The sequence below is a fragment of the Chroicocephalus ridibundus genome, chromosome 1 (genome assembly GCF_963924245.1).
Source record: "Chroicocephalus ridibundus chromosome 1, bChrRid1.1, whole genome shotgun sequence".
In the NCBI taxonomy this organism is placed as follows: domain Eukaryota; kingdom Metazoa; phylum Chordata; class Aves; order Charadriiformes; family Laridae; genus Chroicocephalus; species Chroicocephalus ridibundus.
The window spans coordinates 125,423,747-125,443,868 of record NC_086284.1 but is presented as its reverse complement, the minus strand read 5'-3'; the positions used below and the strand labels follow the sequence as shown (position 1 = coordinate 125,443,868).

At 40.9% G+C, this 20,122-nt stretch overlaps 1 protein-coding gene across 2 annotated transcripts in view; it reads right to left on the bottom strand.

The window, feature by feature from the left end:
• Positions 1 to 304: 304 nt before the first annotated feature.
• ABI3BP (ABI family member 3 binding protein) overlaps positions 305 to 20,122 on the bottom strand; it is a 162,415-nt gene continuing 142,597 nt past the window's right edge. For both annotated transcript variants that reach the window (XM_063350175.1, XM_063350184.1), the window contains 5 exons: positions 11,148 to 11,227; positions 9,637 to 9,666; positions 8,487 to 8,648; positions 3,794 to 3,907; positions 305 to 1,654 (listed from right to left, as the gene is read on the bottom strand). In XM_063350175.1, coding sequence (XP_063206245.1) covers positions 1,539 to 1,654; positions 3,794 to 3,907; positions 8,487 to 8,648; positions 9,637 to 9,666; positions 11,148 to 11,227 — 502 coding nt within the window. In that variant the 3' untranslated portion in view covers positions 305 to 1,538. The remainder of the gene's footprint in view (positions 1,655 to 3,793; positions 3,908 to 8,486; positions 8,649 to 9,636; positions 9,667 to 11,147; positions 11,228 to 20,122) is intronic.

Below are 20,122 nucleotides of genomic sequence, written 5' to 3'. Positions count from 1 at the left end.
AATAGGGAACTAAAGTGAGTGAAAATATTCCTACCTTCAGCGTTCGTAACTCCCGCTGCTCCCCCATCACCTGGGCTACCCCGGCACCAGTAGCCATGACTCCGGCTCTTTGGGCTCTTGTCAGACCTAACGCAGCAGGTGTCTGTCGCACCACTTCACACCTTCACACGTGCCCGGTTCAGAACAAACTGCTTCCCAGAAATAGTAGCATTTGCCACAGAAACCAAGATTTGTTTTCACGTAAAACACTTAAGAAAAACACTTGATTAAAAAATATTTTATTAGGAGTACAGTGTACCTGCAATGTACTTTATAAGGCATTTTCTATAAATGACTATTTCTACTATATATATATCTGGGTGTTCCTGTTCATATTTTTTCAATACATTAGTAATGTAATGAATAACACCTTTAAAAAAAACCTACATCTCTTTATTTAGTTCATAAATGTTCAAGCAGTACAACAAGTAGCTTTGGGAGAGGTTTTAATCAAAATTACTATAAAGCAGTTTTAAAGTTCAGTTATCACTACTTCCCCAATGTTTTAACCCACCTTTTTTTTTTATTTAAATAAAATAAACCTGATTATGCTGTTGCAACTAGCTTATTTTTTTTTCCGGTTTCATTTATCTTTCCAAGTCCCCCTGCGCTGTACCTACATTTGGCTTTTGAACCAGTCAGTCTCAGTCTGAAAACTACGTTTTCATGAACAGCCGCTGCCATGGAGGCCAATTCTGGTTTTTAATTCCATGTACGCGTGTACGGCTCTGCCTCACTTGGAGGACACCAAACCCAGCTGCCAGCCGCTGCCGAGCTCGGGGGCAGCGGCTCTAACTCCAGAGCAAGAGGCTGAACATACTTTTGTGCTGGAGGTGAAGCATTTGAAAACAAACATGGAAAAAAACCACACTAACTTGATGGTTTAAAGCTGCACATATAGCAACCTACCTCGGCATTTTGGCAGGAGTATAAACTGTACGTGTGAGGAGAAAGCGCTTCAAGTTTACTGGTTGCAGGATATAATTTATGACTGGGGAGACGTTGCAGGTCTATGTGGACAGGTAGCTTATGGCACTTACATTATAAGAAGACCAGTGAATATTAAAAACTAATGCACGTTGCATTCCACGACCAACTCTGCCGTAACTGTGCCTTAAACATTTATTACAACATTGTGATAAATAATATACACACCGTTATCTTTTAAAATACCATATAAACCATACCTCAAGAATAGGGAGCCAGCTTCCCTATACATTATCCTACAACACGTCCCTAGCCTGTTGGGGATTTTTATTTTTACCTTTTAATCTAAAAACAAATTTGTAAAACTGGATAGCTACAGTAAGCAGTCTACACTATTACACAATTAATGCGGTATCGGCATTAGACTTCTATAAACCTTTGCACATCAGCGAACTGAAGTGCCAGGCAGACCATAAACATTTCCATCTTTGAGCCTGCGTGGGGCGGTCGGGGGCGGGTGTGTGTGGGGGGGTTGGTAAGTGCTGGGCCTTTTCACCAAGTTCATGTCGGCTCTACCATTTCCCAGGTATCGATGTTCCGCACTCATACCAGCGAACGTAATTAATGTGAGTCTCCCCGCCTATTTTTCCAAATTTGACAGGTTCCTGACGAACCGCCCTGAAAAATCCTGGAAGAGAGAAGAGAGTTTTGTTTGCAGGAAGCCCCTTCCTTCCATATCCCTGCGAAGGCTGTACGCACGCAGTTCAGTTCAGGGCTAACCTGCTCGCTAAGCTGCTAACCCGTCTGCCACAAACAGGTCAGTCTGCTGCCCCTCCGTCCATCAGCGCCCTGAGACAGCCGGCGCTTGTCCACCCAACGCAAACGGAAGCTGAAGCGCTTGGGATTGCTGCAGCCCAGAGCCCGGGGGGTGAAGCCCGACTCCCCTCCATGGACAGTGCTGGCTGGGCAAGGCGCGTGCCCTCTCCTTCCCCCTCTGGCTGCTGCTGCTGCTTAGGGCTTCTCTAAACAGGAGGCTGCTCCTCCTTCCAAAGTGACGGTGATCAAATAGTCCCCACTGCAGTGGCCTTACCACTGCAGGGAACCTAAATAAAACTTGACAGTTGGGGATATTTCACGCTATCTCCCCATCCCCAAGCGAAAGATCATAGTTCCTCCATTAAATCTGTTCAGTATGACAATACGCTTCCTTTCCGTTCAAACAATTAATATTAAGTTAAAAATTAAAGCGAGCAATTAGTGCCGAATCCGACCATCAGAAATGTATGCGCAGCTAAAGCATGCAGGTGTGCACATGCAGATGTGCGCACGCACACACACACGCACCACTGTTGTGCACCTCCTAGGGCACAGCCATCACCGTGCCCTCCCCGCGCTTCAGGGCAAACACAGGCACTTAATTCTGGGTTGAACAGAACTCAACTTTCTCCAGCCAGGGAGGAACTGAGCAGCGATGGACAATCTGGCTGTTCTTTCCTCTGTTCAATTCATTTACTAGAAAAACAAGCTCTAGAAAAACAAGCCCTCCAGGTGAGGGCTTTTTTTGTTTGATATTTTGTTTTGTTGCTTGGTGGGGTTTGTTTGGTTTGGGTTTTTTTCTAAAAATGAACACAGTTCATGAATCCACTCCATTAAATCCAGTTGCTGAAAACAAATTGGTTTAAAATGTCCTTTAAGTAGGAGTAGCGAGCTTTTTATGTAGAATGGTGTTTTTTTTTAATATTTATAAAATCTTTTTAACAAAGTGAATCTGATACAACTGAGAGGTCTGCTGTCCTGGCAACGCCAAATTGGATTCAGACAATCCCTTATATAAACAAAATACCTTTACAAATGGGCAACACTGACTGGGAAAGGAAAAGCAAAGCCTTCTTTAAAAAAAAGTTAAAAAAAAAAAATCACACATAAGCAAACACCTTTCAGATCATTCTTTTGTTTTCGGAAAAACTTGTGAAAGATTTAGGCACTTCACTTTAATCTCCCACACCTACCTCGATGCATTTCTGTATTTCTGTAAGGTGTTTTATAACTGAAGCACTGCGGACGGGAAGGTTTGGTCAACACACTGATACAGTACTGAGAACCGTTTTGATTTTTTTTTGTGGTAAAATATTCCACGACACACTCAGCCCGCCCGCGTGTATCAATACAGCCTGCGTCCTTACCCCACAAGGGAATGGACTCCCTCACACTGGCAGACAAGCAAGGCAGGAGTTCAGCTGACAGAAATACGATTTTCTTATCCCCGAGCCTCGGCAACATAGGAAAAATAGCCAGGCAGGTCACAGCTGCGTTTAGGACACCCAGTCCCATGCCCACTTAGACCAGACTGGAATTCTAGGCATCCGGTTCAAATTAGTGCACACAGAATTACTGCAGCATGAATTATATTTTCCAGTAATAACTTTTTAGTTTCTCATTAGCACTAAACAAAGCTGTTTAATGCCCAGCTGATGATTTACTGCACTTCAAATCAACCTTGCTAGTTTGAACATAACACTTCATGCCTCTCAGCAAACTCAAATTTGTGGTTGGGTTTAAATATGTAATACCAACTGTGAATAATCTGTTGGAATGCTTTAAACGGGTGAGAGGCTGTTTACTACCTAACAGCACCCGAGTCATAACCTCCTTTTAATAAGTCATTGCTCATCTTCAAAAACTTCTCGACTCTCTTCTGCCTGCAAAGCCAGTAGTCCCTTTCCATCGCCCACCCCAGCAGTGGGCGCTGAATCCACTGGCAGGAAAAAGAAACGCACAAACAAAGGAATTGCCAAGGTTTGCTACAGAGACAGGAGCAAGGAATTACCATCTTTGACTGGTAGATCTTCTTGCTGTCCTGTCCTTCCGTCTAAGAATGAGTCTACAAATTGGCAGTGATCTTCTCCATGGCCCCTCTGGTCTCCTATGTTATAAAATTTTCCTGAAAGCAAAGAAGCAGCAAGTTTAAAATCCACATCCAGTTTAGTGAGGGCTATTTCCAAAAACCACCAGAGGCAATGGGCTGTGCTCTTCGCTCTGTGGGGAAGCCAAGGTGAATGCTACCATTCTTTTCTTCTCAGGATCTGTAGCTGTAATTTGAGCATTATATGCATACGCCAAGTACAGTGCTCATGGCTGCACGTGGGCCAGGGCAATCTCAAGCACAAATACAGGCTGGGCGGAGAACGGACTGAGAGCAGCCCTGAGGCGAAGGACTCGGGGGCGCTCGTGGATGAGAAGCTCAATATGAGCCAGCAATGTGCGCTCACAGCCCAGAAAGCCAACCCCATCCTGTGCTGCATCAAAAGCAGCGTGGCCAGCAGGTCGAGGGAGGGGATTCTGCCCCTCTACTCTGCTCTGGTGAGACCCCACCTGGAGTATTGCATCCAGCTCTGGGGCCCCCAACATAAGAAGGACATGGACCTGTTGCAGCAACTCCAGAGGAAGACCACAAAGATAATGAGAGGGCTGGAGCACCTCTGCTATGAGGACAGGCTGAGAGAGTTGGGGTTGTTCAGCCTGGAGAAGAGAAGGCTCCAGGGAGACCTTGTAGTGGCCTTCCAGTACCTGAAGGGGGCCTACAGGAAACATGGGGAGGGACTCCTTGGAGCATAGTGGAAGAGGGTAGATTTAGATTAGATACTAGTAAGAAAATCTTTACTGTGAGGGTGGTGAGGCACTGGAACAGGTTGCCCAGAGAAGCTGTGGATGCTCCATCCCTGGAGGTGTCCAAGGCCAGGCTGGATGGGGCTTTGAGCAGCCTGGTCTAGTGGGAGGTGCCCCTGCCCATGGCAGGGGGGTTGGAACTAGGGGATCTTTAAGGTCCCTTCCAACACAAACCATTCTATGATTCCTGTCCAAAATTTATGGCTGAATGTGTTTTTTCTCCTTCCTACATTTCATACAGTAAGTGAAAGTCTGTTATTACCTAGAACTTCATCCTGATTATATCAAAAATGAGGTAAGTTTTCCTAGTGATGTGAATGGATGGCAGGTTTGGTTCCCTGTCAGGATGCCCCCAGTGCCTTCGAAGACATTTTTATAGACCACCTCATAACACAGCTGAGGCCCGTTTTATAAATCATAGTTTTACAACATGTATGTGCAAGGGATATTCTTTAACAAATAGATGACCTCGGTATAGTAACTGCTTATCCAGAGCATGAAGCGTGCCCGTGTATTTATTAGCAGGACTGCTTAACAGGACACTTGACTGCAACTGAGTAGAAAGCAGGGTCTCAGGTGCCCCATGCAGCCTGTCCTGACGTTACGGGCTGTGCTCATCCTGTCAACCAGAGGACTCACAGTGAAGGAGTTTTGACAGAGAGATGTCGGGTTTGATTTGCAAGACATTAGTAAAATTCAGTTCAGAAGATGGAGGAAAGCATGTTACTTCCTCCTCCCAAATCTTGGCAGGAAACATTTTCAGATAAACTTACCGGTTTTTTCTAAACTCCTTTCACAGCACTTGTTTTTAATATGTTCAACCTTTGGTTGTCAGTTTGAAAGGGCAGGTGAGAGCATTTAGAGATAGGCTCAGTTCTCAGGTATAAGCTAAGCAGAAAATCCAGTTACTCATTAGATGTTGGGTGTTCTGTAGCCTTGAATCTGTGCCAGCCTGGCTGCTTGAGAGATGGTGAGGCGGCTTACGATACTGCTCCCTAAAGTGCAATTAATAACAGAGCAGCCAACCAATAAACTCTCTCTCTCTCCTATTTTTTTGTGATCTGATCAATACTTTGCCAAAAATTCTCACCTCCGGTTGACAGTCTGTGCATGCAGTTCTTCTCTCACTTTAGAAAATTATTTATTACTATCTAGTTTTGGCTGCAGGCATGTTTTTTCCATAGAACTGGTCAGAGGGAGTTCCTCTCAGCAATTTTTTAGTCTGAAATTAAGAACATTCAGCCTGCCCAAAACGGCATTTTTTTTTCCATGGCTGTTGAAGGTCACATTTAGAATTTATTTTTTTCCTCCCCTCAATAAATACTTTTTTTTTGGTGGCCTGCTTTTCTGGAATGCCTACAGCACTGCTCTGGAGGACTGTTAAATGAGGTCAGCAGTAGATGTCGGTTTATAGAACAGTCCTGGCATGTGTAACATAGATCAGTTTTTCTTCATAAGAGACAGAATAAAACAGATATTTTTATGGCTAACACAAGAACAGTAACTTTCAGATACACACATACTCTTCTGGCCCACAGCGTAACCTAGGCATAGCTCAAACAATTGCTTTACATAAATTAGCAGCTTTCTCCGTGGCTATTAAACTCTTACTGCCCAATTCTTTCCATTATAAGGGAACACACTTAAAAACATTTAGCTAAGGAATGATTAGATTAATATTTCTCTTTTGGGGATAGCAATTCTAGCATAAAGTAAATTATTTTTTTTTCCAGTGTTCCCTTACGGGTGGTCTTAAGAAAATTAGATACTATCTTTGTTTTATACATTGTGAATTCTGAAACACTACAAGTATAAATTCATGCTAAAAACCAGCAGGCAAAGATACGGTTGTCGCCTGCCTTAGACAAGAGCGTTTGTACGATGCACCCCGATTTCAAGATCGTCAGGCTGCTTAAAGAGCAAAGCTTCGGAAGGTACTTTCAGCGTAAGGTGGGACTCAGAGCTCAGCGCAGCCCTTCGCTACCAGCAGAGGTTGCCCGCCCAGCTGGCTGGTGTTGGCAGATAACGCTTCTGCTGGCCTCGGGGGCACGAGGAGACCAGGTGTCACAGTGAAACACATCAGAACAGAGGCTGGCTTCTCGTTGGAAACTTTCTCACCCGCAATTAGAGAGAATGGCCTGTGCCATGGCAGTCTCACTTAGGAAACAGGGGAAGAGCAGCTTTCCTTCTACATAAATATTTCGATTCTTTCAAATATTGTCACAACTGGTCAGCACTGGTTGTAACAATTCAATGCAAGAACCAGGTTTAGCAAGTATAATGAATACAATGTGGCTACCGCCACCTTCCTCCAGCCAAGTTAAATCACCACCCTTCCAGCAAGAACAAAAACAATCTAATGAAAATAGGAAAATGGGCTCCCGATATATTAAACTTTTCTCCTAAGATTGAAGTAGCTTTCACTGCAGTGTTAATTCGCTTGATTTAGGGCTGAAGTCTAGTCCTGCTAGATTAGCGCTGCTATTTCCTCTACTGGCTGGTTTTGTGATACACTTATGCCTCATTGCCAGTGTTTGTCATTTGATCATAGCTGGTTAGTACAGCAACAGCTGAATGAATGATACCTCTGTTCAAAACAGGCTCTTTTATTCACACAATTGCCAAGATATTATTTATATACGAGGTATTGTACTTACTAATAATGACAGGGCTTTCCTTCCTTGTCTGCTCACGGGAGAACGGTGCCAGGTGCAAGGCCGGGCAGGTTAAAATTACATCGGCAAGGGCTGCCCTGCACTCCCCTGCTCTTTTCTCTCCATGTTGCTACACATAGAACCCTGAGCCCTGCTCCTGCGAGGTGCTGAGCTCTGAGATGGGGCAACTTTAGGTTATGAAAGTTAATTCTTTCAGCCACAGTTTCTCCTACTTAATGCAACCAACGTGATGAACGTACTGCCTAACTTGCACTCAAAAGATGTTTCCAACACACAGTTGTGTTATAGTCTTTGTGCTCTGGATGCCATATTAATGCCATTGTGATAAAGCTGTCCATGCAGCTCTGCTAAAAGACCCCATACAGAAGAAAGCCAGGAGCTTGGGATGGACTGTAAGAAGTTCACATATTTCTAAATATAGCTTGTACAATATACATGAGACACAAAGTTCTGCTTAGCTATCAACTAACTGAAAAACACTTTTTACAGGCTGTTTCCCAGCTTACACACAGCACGCGTCTCTTGATTCACACTCTAGTGACCCTAAGGCACTGAACAAAATTTGAGAAGGTAAGGCCAGGAGGCTGCTGTTAGTAATAACACATAATATAAGAAAAAGAAGGTGTGTGGGGGAAGAGATTATAAGCAAAAATGGGGAATGTGAAAACAAAACAAAAATGTCAAAGCAGATGAGTAAAACCTGTTGACTAGAGTGAAGTCATGCATTTATAAACCTCACAGTAATGAAGAAACTAGATGTTTACCCAATGGGATGGGAATGACTCAGTCTAATTCTGGTCTAAAATTAGGTTTTAATCCTCTAATTAATAACTATTCCAGGCTACAAATTTGTCACCTTTACAACATATGCTATTCAATATATGTCAGAGACCTGATCTTTATCAACTTTCCGTATGACCCGCAGGATACTAACAGACACTTAAAATCAAATGATCACCACAGAGAAGTCACTCTTGAGTCTGAAAATTCAGTATCAAACACATCAATAATTACTGAGCACAAGCAGATTACTGTTTATGATCAATCTGTCTACAGACAAGAGTAAACATACCTGATCACACTTCATCAGAGCTCATCTTGTTAAACCTCTTAGTTCTGGAACCATGATATCTTTAAGGAGTGTGTAATGTGGATGACACTAATTTGAATGTCTCTTACCTGTAAGTGAATCACTGAGGTATATCTTGTATCTCAACGAATTACACAGCTGCACGCCTACGAACTTCTTATACCAAGTCCTCTTTACATATTGTTTCCCTTTGCATTCTGAATAGGTGTCTGAATTGAATGGGATTTCGGTCCAGATAGCGTCCTTTCCCACTGCAGGAGAGGAAGAAAGAGGCTGAAGTATGATGCTGCATACAAAATACATTCAAATAAATAGAATTAGAAACCTTGATGGAGCAGAATGCACTATGGCACCAGTCACCTGCATTTTGAGCATGAAAAGTATTTCAGGGAAGCACCAAAGGGTGCAGATATGACTGATGCAGTGAACTGCTTCAGCTCTCTGTGTGTGGTGCCAGTTTGGAATAAGCTCGTTCTAGGACCTTGTTGGGGGAACAATGTCTGTGTGTTGGCAAAACTCTCATTTACAAAGTGTGTGATACAGCCACTGTTTTTCAATGGGTTTAAGCCAGGACAGTCAACTTGCAGCAAACTGTACGTGATTTAACAAACATACACATAAAAATTAAGTGTCATGAATTATGTGGAAAGAAATGGTGTCTCAGTGTTTGTCAAAGTGATGTCCGTTACAAATGGAAAAGCAGCCCAATTAGCTTGAGTGATCTCAGCTGTTCTTCAAAAGCTCTGTCCACTTCCCACCAAAGACAGCAAGAGCCTTGCAAGTGACCTAAAGCAGAGCTGGATCAAGCCTTCAGAAGCAGAACATTTTTCTAAAACACAATGGCAGTTAAATAGTATCCTCTGAGTTGTGCTCTGTTAACTCACTTGAAAAGTGTGGAGCATCTTATTAATTTTACAGAGCTTTCTTTTGCTTTAATGACAAGGCTGAGAAAATATGAGGCTGTGCTTGGCTCATTTGTTTATGTTGGTTTGAAGCCATCCCAGCTGCCATGGGAGCACCACATCACATTGATTGTGTTCCGCTCAGGTAAATAAGCAGCCTGGCATGAATTCCTTACCAGGCGTATGGGTGGAAGGAGTGAAATCATGTGTGAATGCGGTTTGATTCCATAACTCATTTAATTGGTGCAGTACAGCCACCCCCCTCATAAAATTATGCTATCTCATTTCTGAAAAAAATCCCGATCAGAAGACGCTATGCTATACATGAAAGGCTTACTTGAAATTGGCTCGCTCACTCTTGGGTCCGCTGCAGGAAGAAAACAAACATACAATCAGACACTGTAAAAAGAACTTTCACAATATTTCAATGGAAAAGCATTGGTAAGTGATTTTCTACATTTGACATAAGCTGTAATTTGTGAAACAGAAAGAGTTTTGGAAGCAAAGTTCACTTTTTTATTAAATTAAATTAAAAGAAATATAATTCTTATGTGAAATTACAGTATCAATGAGCTTTTAAAAGTTTTACGTATGCGACAACACCAAAGACAGTTCTAGTAAAAATAAGAGTTTAAACCTGTAACCAGCAAAAACCAGTTCTACTGCATCTTTTTTAAAATCTCAATTTTGAAACTTAAATAATAGAAAGGACCCCTCTGTAATACTTGCCACACAAAACCTGGCTGTGAAAGCCCAAAAGCAAGAAATAGGTGTGTGCAATTAAGAAAAAATAAAACTGTCCGCTTAATTTGTCCAAGCTAAATAGCAGACAGAACATAAGCCTTGTCATTCATGAAAACTGCACTTGGCATAAACATTTTTTCAGTGTCAACAATCTAGGATTACAAAGAGTGTATTCACAGTTTTTAAATATGTGTGGCATAGTCTGAACTCCTCCCTGACTAATCCCTTGCTCAGCCAAAACTCTCATCCATCAGTGACAGCACTAGATGAGGACTATTATATTATTATACATGGCTCAAAACGCAGATTGAGAAAGTCCTTTTAAAAAGGCTAAATCCCTTTCGTGTTTTATATGGTCCTTAAGTACTATCAAGCAATAAACACATCACAAAAGATGCTATCTATCTTACTTGTTTAAAGTCAACAAGTCAACTGTAGTTACGCCTCATGGGGAACTGGGATAGGGAAAGCAAAGGCACTCTCCGATTCTTGCCTCTGAGTCAGATAGGACTTAACTTGGGAACCAACCAATGGTCAAAATAAGCTTGTATACACCTCTTTAACAGTGTCACAGGAGAGTAAACAGGATGGAAGAGGACATACTGGGACGTTGACTTTTTCCCAACTGCTATTTCTCAATCCTTCTTTCAGCCAAAAGACATCACTATCATAGAGCAGCCTTATTGAACAGGTAGCAAAAGTGCCTGTAAACACCCCAACCCAAAGAAAACCCTTATGTTCCCCATCCAGAAGTCACAGAAGTTTGATAGATACAAAAAGGTCAGGAAAATGAACCTTAAATGACTGAGACTTCTCTAAGGATAAAGTTAGCTTATTCATAATGAACACCAGACAAACTCTCTGTGCTCCTGGTTTTTTTCTCCTGCAGTCTGGCCATCTTACCTCCTCAGACAATATAGCCCTGATCTCAAGGCTAACCTTCCAGGCCACTACTGTAACATGCTCAGTAGTAAAAACCCAATGTGCAGATAGCAAAGAGCAAGACTAATCACGCAAAATGAAGCAAGAGAGCCTTTCATATAACTCAAAAACATGGATACTAGAGCCACTGTAAATGACGGTTGGACCTTTGGAAGTTCTTACCTGATTCAGTACTGAATGTCACAACATTGCTACTCGGGCCTTCACCAAGAGGATTTCTGGGTTTCACATGGAATTCATAACTGGCGAAGAAAACAGAAGAGATGTAAATTTTGCAAACCAAGCATTCTTTCAGAGTCTGGAGCAAGCAAACTGCCAACACGCACCTTGGTGCTACTTGCCCCTTGGAGGAGAACAAAAAGGCCTCATTTCTTGCTCTGAAAATGCTGAGACATTCGTTGTAACTGTATAAGGCCTCTCTGAACGCATAACTTACCAATCCTTTTGATAATTCTTTGCACAGATACTATTAATGTTTGATTGAATGCACCACTGTATGAAGTGTGTCTCCTCTCACACATGCAGTTTCAGGTCTGGCAAAGGGCGCAGTCAGTAAAGCACATTGCTATTTATTTGCACATTTTTCATTCATAGGAACACAAACCTCCACTTCAATGATCTCAGGCCCACCAACAGTGACAGACAGGGCCAGTGGCGAAACACAGGGCATGTCTTCCAGGACAGGAACTCAGCCAGTGCAAAGATCCGATTGCTCAAACGTATGTTAATAGTAAATATATGAAGTAAGAAAAAGATACTGTGCAGTGTCCCTTTCTTATCTTTTTATAGTAATGTCGCACACCACGAGTCTGTGCTGTAGTTATCTCATGATCTTTTTTTCATCACAGCTGTGTTGGGAACTAAACACAGTGCTATGAAAATGGAACAAGACTGAAGAAAAAAAACCCCAGGCCAAGCTTCTCTGCTTAAACCTGTCCCACCCCTCAATACTTGGTTAAGAGTGATGGACAGGCAAGACAAGGTGGTTTCTAACTCTACAGCTCAGCTGAAACTTACACTTTCAATTAGAAGCTCTAGGTAAACAGCTATTGAAAGACAGACGCAAACCTAAAAATATTACACAGAAGACGCCAGACAGATGAAGCAGGAAAGAGAGTTACAAGGGTGGACACTGGACACAGCTTAAGATCTTACATCAAGGGCAGAGCAAAGAATTGACTCCGTATTTCCTTCCTCCCAGCACACACTATCCCAGCAAGCTGCTTCTCAGCTCTCCTGCATCCAGACTGGCGGCTCTTGGGAATTTCTCACTGCTCAGCAATGGCTCAGTGCCTCCCTGTAGGACCTGCACACCCGCCATGCCAAAGCGCCCTGATGAGTAGCCTGTATACACCCAGGCAACAGCACCCTCGTCGTGCCACTCCCATGAGCTATAAGCCGTGATCTGTCCCATGCGTGCCACCTACAGGGAGACTTTTCGTTTGCTTTGAGTGCGTACGTGGTGAATCTCTTTTAACACAGAGCATTTTTTCATCAGCGAGAGAGATCCATAGGACACGAGTCAAAAGGACTGTAGGCCTGGAAAATGGGCCCTAACTTAGAGACCAAACACAGAGCAAAATGAGAATCCCAGAAGTGAGCAATTAAACATCCAGCTCTTGACTCGTGAAGGATCGCTTACCAGTGATAACTTGGTAGCTCATGACTGTAACATAGCATTGTAATGTATTGCTGAAATTGTTTCCAAACAGCAATTTTCTCAAGAAAAAAACCCATACCACTCTCTGCATGGTTGGAAATTTGTAAACTCCATTTGCAAGTCCCTACAAGAGACAGAATAATTCAATCCAAACTTTGGATTACTTCTTATTGCTTCTTGGCTCCTGCAAAACCTGAACAGCTCGCTAATTAACCTCAGTGGACTAATCATGCAGTACCAAGCAACTGTTTTCCATCCACAGTACTTCTAAGACAATATTTAACTTTGAAATTGCTTACATAAGCAATTGCCTTTATTTCTAGGGTTTTCTTTTCTTTTTTAAGGGAAATACTTACAAAGATTGGTATGCTGAACAGATGCATTGTGGATAATCATGGATGAAACATGGCCTTGCGTTGAGCTTTAACAAGTCTATTTGGAGTAATCTTAACATTTATTCCAACATGCTGCAAGACCATTTTGAGCAACTCATATTACCCTACTGTAGGAGGGAGACATTAAATAAATAATAAATTAAATCATAAGTTCTAGACACAAAATCTTCTTCATGATCAACTTCAAATTGTTTAAACAAATACATACTTTAAAAATTGGATCTGAGCAGTTAATAATTCACATTGGGCATGTGGTACAGTAACTTTTTTGGTCAAGAAGTATTCGCATCTGGTAAGAAAGGTCGTTATCCAGAGAACTGTAGTAGAGCAGTTGGAGATTCCTTCTAAAGAATCACTGAAGCATAAATGAAGATTTGCTAATATGTTGGGTGTTTTAAAGTAATAGCTAGAAGATACATTTTGGACAATGTACAAATTAATGCACGCCTAGAGACAGAAGACTCCAAGGAAGTTTTCCAGCTTCCTTCACAGCAGGAATGCCTTATCTGGAGCTATTATTGTAATTTTGATCGTTGATAGCTCAATATGGCATCTTCTATTGCTTTGCTAGGAATTTATGGTTTGACCTTATGGATGATAGTAATCTGCTTATGTCCCTTTGTTTGAAATTCAAACAAAAGGGAAATACGAAAAGCACTGCCTAGGTTTCCTGACCTAGAGGTTTTTGATTCCATAAGCTTGGCTACAAGGAAAGGACAAAAACTGAGCAGGTGAAATGCTCTTACAGAATTGGACTGGTCAGCCACAGGGACTCGGAAGGTAATGATGTAGGCAAGTGTGAACTAAAGATAAAGATCTACAGTCAGCATATCTGGAGCTCACCTGAATATGTAAGGGTTTTGCAGATTTTGCAAGCTGGATTTACATGCTTCTGTCAGGCAGAAAAATCACAAGCTGGACAAGACGGTGGAGGATTTTGAAACAGATTTAAGTATTTTGCTGATTTTTGTACAAATATATTGTCCTCAAGAGCTGATATGCCCTACTTCGAGTTGCATCAGGCAACATTCTTCATAGGAAACAGTCCTGTTCTCAAAACACTTAAGTTGATGAACTTGGACCCCTCAATTCTCCAACTCCATAAAAAGACCAAAACAAGAACTGAAGACTAAATATTTTCCAAGTAGTGTTTTTCAAATTGTGGTTTAGAGACCACTAGAATCTCTGCAAAAGATCAAACCACAGTTGGGAAAATTACGGCGAGATCGAAATAAAGAACTAGAATCTACACATAGAGATTTCAGCTCATATAAACATATAAAAAATTGGAGAAAAGAAAAGTAATAAAGAAGTGTCCAAACTTTAGCTTAGTCAACTAGAGGACCTTCCTAATAATAATGTTAAAGAACAAATTTTTAAAACTAAAATATATACAATTCTACAGTTTCATGGTAGGTGTTTTCACAGGTGCCCAAGCACCACAGGCTCCTTTCCTCTGCCAAATTCAATACTGAAACAATAGCAGTGGCTGCAACAGTACAAGAATAACAAATAACCACTTTTGGCGATGAAGGGAAGTAACTAGTTGACTGAAAACTGAAAGGGAGAGAAAGGAAAAGTTAGGCTGAGTTCATGATATAATAGAGTTTACAGATCTAACTGTTATTTTAAAGCCTTGGTGTGGCTCTCTTCATAGAAAACCATTTAACGCCTCCCTTTTTTGTGTCAAGTGAGAGATCTGAAAAACCACCACAAAAGGGTACCTGCTGCAATCTTATGCCCTTCTATACTAACCAAAAGAGAGGGGAAAAATGCTTAGAAGTTCAAGAAAGTACGTAGGACAAAGTTAATATACGGAAACAGGAAAGCTATATAGTGATTATCACATATCTACCTCTTAGCTATACTTACTCACGAGAAACTGGAGTTTATATTCCATTTTTATACCTGTGTGCCTGTGATGCCAAAAACTCTGCTACCCAATATATGCAGCAATCTAACATGTGTCATACCTCTAACATCTATAAGATTGCTATCCTACAAACTTTGGAGACTAAGCCTCCCAAATCCCCCGAAACTGCATAAGACAATAATAGTCCTTGTGCAGATTAAATGGACTTGACTTACAGTAATTACTGTGCAGAGCGTATTTTTCCACCATAGGAAATTGCTATTCCACATGGAACTTTGGCAGACACAGCTGCTCCTGCATTTTTCAAATCATGCAAAAGGAGAAGACTAAAGATTGCAGAACTGAAAGTAGGTGAAGAGAGATTTTGTAATAGGAGGACTGGAGCAGCTGAGTACAGTCCTGGGTCTTCAGGTCAATTGCTGGGGAGATGCTGGTGGTTAGATGACAATCATGCAGGAGTGTCTCAACAAAGACAGCTGTTCGTTGCCTCCACAGAGTGTGCTTGGATAGCAGCGTGATCAGGCATAGCAAACAAAACTAAGTTTAAGAGAAGGGAACGAAAAAAGAAAAAGAAAAAAAAGTGCTGGGCTTGTTTGAGGAGTCTTTCTGCTAATCAAGCTGGAAGAAGGGCTGAGAGAAATGGGAAATGCTTACTCATGAACCAAGCCATCAACAGCAATTTAGTGCAAAAATCTGTTACTTTTTCAAGAAAGAGTACAAAAAACTCCAGCGTTTTTCTGCCACTTTCTGCATTTTTCTGCATTGCAACTTTCACTGTAGTTCTCATCTCTTGGCCCTTGCAGTCAAAAAAAGCTAAGTTCTCTGCAATGGTAGATTTTTTTTCCTTGTATGTCATTAGCACATTCTGGGTGTTAACTGCAATACAAAACAATACTAGATAATGGTAGTAACAGCATGAGCAGGTAGGTATGAACTACTGTGTATAAGTGCACAAAAAACTTATTCAGTAGAGGGCTGATGACTGACTTGATATGGCCTTTGAGTAAATTATAGTAACATTCTCTTTTTTTGTTTCATATCTTTTGTTAAGACGTGAAAAAACTTTTGAAGGAAACCATCCACACACATTATAAAAACAGTTTGGTACATGCTTGGTACCATGTTTGGTACATATCCTATGTATCTCATGTTTACTTTACAGTTTTGGTTGGTTGGTTTTTTTGGGGTCTTGGATTTTTTCATTTCTTTTTTTTTTAAACATTTCCTGTTATGTATGTTCCTCAAGAGATCACGGCTGGAAATACACTATGCTTTGGGACACAATTTAACCCAAAAGTCCAAAAGAGACCTCTCAAAATGCTTTTAAAAAGGAGAAAGGTATATTTGAAATCAGAAAACTACTTAACCAGGCAAACGATCAGTACCTATAGGGAAGATTTACAAAGCTGTGGAATGCAAGCATCACAGGATTTTTGTTTCTTGTGAATACTTTTTTTCTATTAAAAATCTATACCAGCAGGCCGGTGGGATACATCCTCTAATGGCCACCTGAATTTCCCCAGAGCTATTTGGCACATCTCTTACTGCAGTCTTAATATTTTTCTTTACTACCTTCTAATTACTGCCAACGCAATCATGCATGAGAACTGTTTTCAACAATATTTGGACTCTTTTCTGAAGGCTTGTATAGAAATCAGTACTGCAAAGTTTCCTGGACAATAGTGGTACGTGCTATGAATTTAATTGCCCTTAAACAAACGACCAGAATGAAAGCGGAAATGTACACCTAATAAAAAAAAAATATTTCAAGATAGGGCAGAGATACAGAAATAAGAACTACATATTTTGGCAGAGAAACCAGCAGAAATAGCAGAAAAAGTCAAAATGATACTGTATCAGACGACTGGAAAACTTAAACAAATAAATCACTGTTAAGGAGTTAGAAAACTCTGAAACTAGTGAAAAGAAAAACCCTAAAATTCCTTTGGAAATAGGAAAATTGAATTGGAAGAAACAAAATAACAACATCTGCATTTAATATTCTAGGCTAGGAAAGGTCCATGAAAAAGCTGTGGGTCAGTGAAAGCGATTTTAACAAAGGAAAAGATCCAGATGAGCACCATCATTACTACACAGGAGAGAGAATGAAGAAAATAAAAACCAGAATAAGCCCATTTCTATCTCAGGCCTCTCAAGGTTTATCCCAAACAAGCACCTTGAGGAGAGAAATACTGAAAATTGTGGATAATGACCTAACCTTCACTCACACATGGGAGATTTTGCTTGACTATTATAATAGGAGAAGTTACTGCAATATTTTCTTTTTAAGAGCATTTTTAATGTAAAACTAAGAATAGATAAAGAGGACAGAGTCCTGGCTATGCCAATGAAGCTAGGAGTTCCACTGTGAGCAGCCTTGTAAGGAAACTTAAAAACAAGGGACCTATATGACAAGTTAGATGGAATATTACAGGCCTCACCCCTCAAATGACTGCTTGGAAGCTAGACTGTAATTGCTTAGACCAAAACGATCAGTCTTATGGTTTGGCTTTGACTGTTTTCCAAGTGGAATAAATGGTACATTTCTCAAAAAAAAAAGTGTCAGTTTTCTCGGTATAATAATTGCAGAATTTCCATGTGGAGGATGAAAAATTAAATTGGCAGATTAGTTCATACCAGTGCATCCCTTTCTCTCATTTTTCTTTGCAAAGAAATTAATGACATTTGCATTAACACACAAAACCACCTCAGCCTGCATTAAAGAAAATGGTCGAAGTTAAGATTTGCAAGATCAGAAACTACACCTGAGATAAAATCATACAGTAATTTAGCTCGGAAGGGACCTACGAAATTCATGTAGTCCAGGCCCCCACGACAGGGCTGACTTAAAAGCTACATTGGGTTGCTCGGGGTTGATCAACAAGCACCGTAGTTATAGACACTCACTGCTTGAACAACAGAGTAAAAACTGTGTCGCTCAATACTTGATTCAGACTAACTAGAATAAAGATGAATGGAATTTCGCTGTTTCACTCATTTAACAAGTGAAGGACTAATTGAAGGACAAACATGGCAAAAACTGCAGAAAATTTGTTGTGTGTTTAAGTGTGATATTGAAAAGAGGGCTGAGTGAAATGCTACCCGGATTTACTCTAAAAATCATGTAAAGGGTAACAAAAGCTAACTACAGTACAAAGTTGTAATCAACAGCTATGTATATGTGATTATTGGGTCACAGAAGAACATCTACAATAGAAACTTTTAAGCAGAAGACATTCATAAAACAAGAGAAAGTTTTCCTCTTTGGGCACCAGTTATATCCAATTAACTATGTGTATAAGAAGGAGATATGTATCGTTATCTAGCTCACATAACATAACCACACTATGTGCTTTGAAAGATTTCAGGTAAAAGTTACAATCAAAAGCAAAATATCGGATGAAATTAAACAGAGTTCTAGATTGGACCCAGAGAGCAGCTTAGTGCCAGGAACAGCAGCAATTTCAAGAACTCTGACCAACCAAATAATGGATATCAAGATTTCAACTTTCCAGGCTACTTAAACTGTCAGAAGTTTTCTAAGATGTGATAGTGAAATACTGCAAACACCACATCTGGCAAGCCTCCAGGTGAAAAAGAGGCGAACATACTCGTCCTGTAAGGAAAAATCCTTTAAATGAATGTGATGTTGTCAGCTGTCAGGCATGCCTTACTATGAGAGAACAGCGTGGATACAATGTGCCTTTTCCAGGGCAAAAAACAGAGGGATCTCAACACTCCAACAAAATCACATTGTACAGGAGCCTGTAGAACTGTTTTTTTTTAAAATAAAGCAGTTGTGTTGGAAAGCAGCTGACTGTGCCCCACATTGATTTAAAGGGTGTATGTCCTCACAGTTAGAGACATTTTCAAATCACTATTTTACTCTCGTCTCAGAGTCTAGATGTCTTGCAACCAAGTCACCAAGAACACATAAAACTGCCATATATATTGCAAAAAAAAAAACAAGAGAGAAAAGAAACTGCCATAATATATACAACTTGATCTGTTTAAAAGTAACGCTCACAAGCTGTTGCATGCCTATGAATCTCCATTTTCATTTCCATACTAGCTTGGTATGAGTCTGTTAAAACTAAATACTTGATAACTGTACTGAAAGTCAGAACTCCTTTCCTTTTTCAGCCAGTGCATTTTTTTTTCTGGATCTAGTCACTTTTCAGACAGCTAAATGGACACACAGAATACTACATGATAATCCTCTGATTCAGAGAAATTTGTATCCCATTTAACTTCTATGTTTGTACTTACTGACAGTTGCAGTCACACGTGCAGTTTTTCACAAGAGACTGAGAGAGTCTCTCATTGCTGCCTCCCTAACACCATCCAAATTTCTTAAATATTCAAAGTCTGGCCATTAGCTCCTAATCTTTAAAAGCTGCCTTGTCAAAAGGCCAGCTCAAAAGAAGACGGGTGTCTGGCTTACTGCAGAGCTTCCCAGAGGTGTAGCAGTATGACCTATCTGAAAGAAGAATGTAAAAGAGAAAAGCAAACAAACAGCATGACCTGGCAGGCTCCAATGCACCCAGTTATTCCCTGCTGCTTGCTCTTCCCTCTTCAGCTGAAGAGTTGTTTGTCTTGCTTCCCTCCTGCTGGATGTGGGTGATTAACTCTTTAGCTTCTGGGCCAGGCACTAACCTATGTGATTTACCTCAACAGGATGATAGACCTTGGGCAACAGGACTGCAGCCCATCTTTGTCATGCACTGCTCCTCAAGAGCATACATCTGGAGAATTACAGGCTTCAACTGTCTTGCTGCTATGGGATCTTTTTGGTTTAAATTTACCCATGGAGACTGAGATACCACATTCACAAACATTTTTGTTCCTTTTGGAATGTCTTTGTTTAGGTTTGTCTGGTTTAGATCCGCCCTGAACTGTCTTCAGCTCTGGATGCACTGAACCTTCAGGGCAGCATATGGGATTTACGCAGCCTCACTGATGGCTTCAGGAAAGTTGGAAAAAATACTCTCAAATTCAGCTTGTCAGCTTCTCCAAAGCTTTTCAAGGCCAAGAGGTTCTTCCCCAGTTAATCCACCTTCTGCTACTGAGCATCTCTCTTTCCATGTACATGCTGGTAGTTTTGTAAACATTGATCATTTGCAAGAGGGATTTCTTTTTCTCTTCCAAGTTTCTTTTCCAACTCTACCTCTTCTACAGCTCTTTCCTTTAAGGCTAGTTATGGAAAAGT